General features: G+C 38.0%; 1 protein-coding gene across 1 annotated transcript; it reads right to left on the reverse strand.

The window, feature by feature from the left end:
- Nucleotides 1-38: 38 nt before the first annotated feature.
- On the reverse strand, nt 39-1,081 carry LOC124885146 (putative late blight resistance protein homolog R1B-16; the record flags this gene model as incomplete). The annotated part of the gene is made up of 1 exon (XM_047405401.1): nt 39-1,081. A coding segment is annotated over exon 1 (1,043 nt), but the record flags the coding sequence as incomplete, so codon positions are not given.
- Between the last annotated feature and the right edge of the window lie 170 nt (nt 1,082-1,251).

Here is a 1,251-nt window from a genome sequence, read left to right on the forward strand (position 1 = left end):
TTAGCTCAATCAGTTGTAATGTGTGGATTTCTGCAAACTCAATGGGTATCTCTTTCAAATATGTGCATTTTTTGAGCACAAGACGCTCAAGAACAGGAAAATTGTCATCTGTGGCTTTCCAGTACATGAGAAAACAATCTTCAATTAACAAAACCTTCAATCGAGTAAATCCTGTAACATTTGGATGCCATTCTTCTCCACGACAAGCATGAAACATCACCTTTAGCACCTCAAGGTTAGGCAATTCAGCTATAATGTCCATGTACGACCAACATAGATAATTTCTTTTCAACTTCAGCTTCTTGAGCGTTGCTGGAAAAGCTTTTGCACTTGCTGGCAAAAATCTACTAAAACAATAGATAAGACTCAATGTTTCAAGTTGCTGCAGATTGACAAGACTGTTGAGAAGCCCATTAGAGCGAATCTCATTTCCAGAGATTCCTATTTCTTTGACATTCTGAATCCCCATAATAACCTCATTCGTGAAACAACGTGGATGCAAGTAAGAAAAAGTTTGTATGTTTGAAAAAGCCATGTGACTCCCTTTGTCAGCAGATACGCTTGGGGGATTTGGCAGATAAAATTCGGGCAGTTTGAGATGCCTTAATTGCATTAGTCCCCAAATTTCCTCAGGAAAAGTAATAGTTATAACTGATCCATTAAGCCCTTGAACAATGAATGTCTGCAGATTCCATAACCTGCAAATTTCTGGAGGTATATTTAAATTCCGAGAGCATTGCAATGATAGGTACCTCAACCAGATGAGGCTTAGTATCTGTACAGGGAAATTATCAATCTCTCTGTGTCTCAACTCCAAGACTCTGAGTAATTTGAAATGAATAAGCTCCGACTTGACAGTAAAAGATGAATACTTAAGATGAAAAGATAAAATAGAACGGGTTCGTTCCAAAAGATCGTTGTTGTCATGATCTCTCAACTGACGATGTACAGGGGTAAGAAGAGCCCTATAAAGACCATAGAGATAACATTCAATTGTATCACCAGTCACGCGTTTATAGGGCTGCATTTTTTGCATACTGAGATTTCCACATTCTGATACGCCAAGCACAATGTCGTTCATGATAAAAATGTTCTCCCATTGAATTTCTCTCAAGCACAGGTCATATATTAGATCATGAACCTTACATGATCTAATTTTTGTTCCATCTAGACTTTTCTTGCTAACGAGGACTAGACATCTATTGACAAGCTCTTGCAAACACTTCTCAGCCTCTCCTTCCAAATCATTTT

Source organism: Capsicum annuum, unplaced genomic scaffold, assembly GCF_002878395.1.
Source record: "Capsicum annuum cultivar UCD-10X-F1 unplaced genomic scaffold, UCD10Xv1.1 ctg78235, whole genome shotgun sequence".
NCBI lineage: Eukaryota > Viridiplantae > Streptophyta > Magnoliopsida > Solanales > Solanaceae > Capsicum > Capsicum annuum.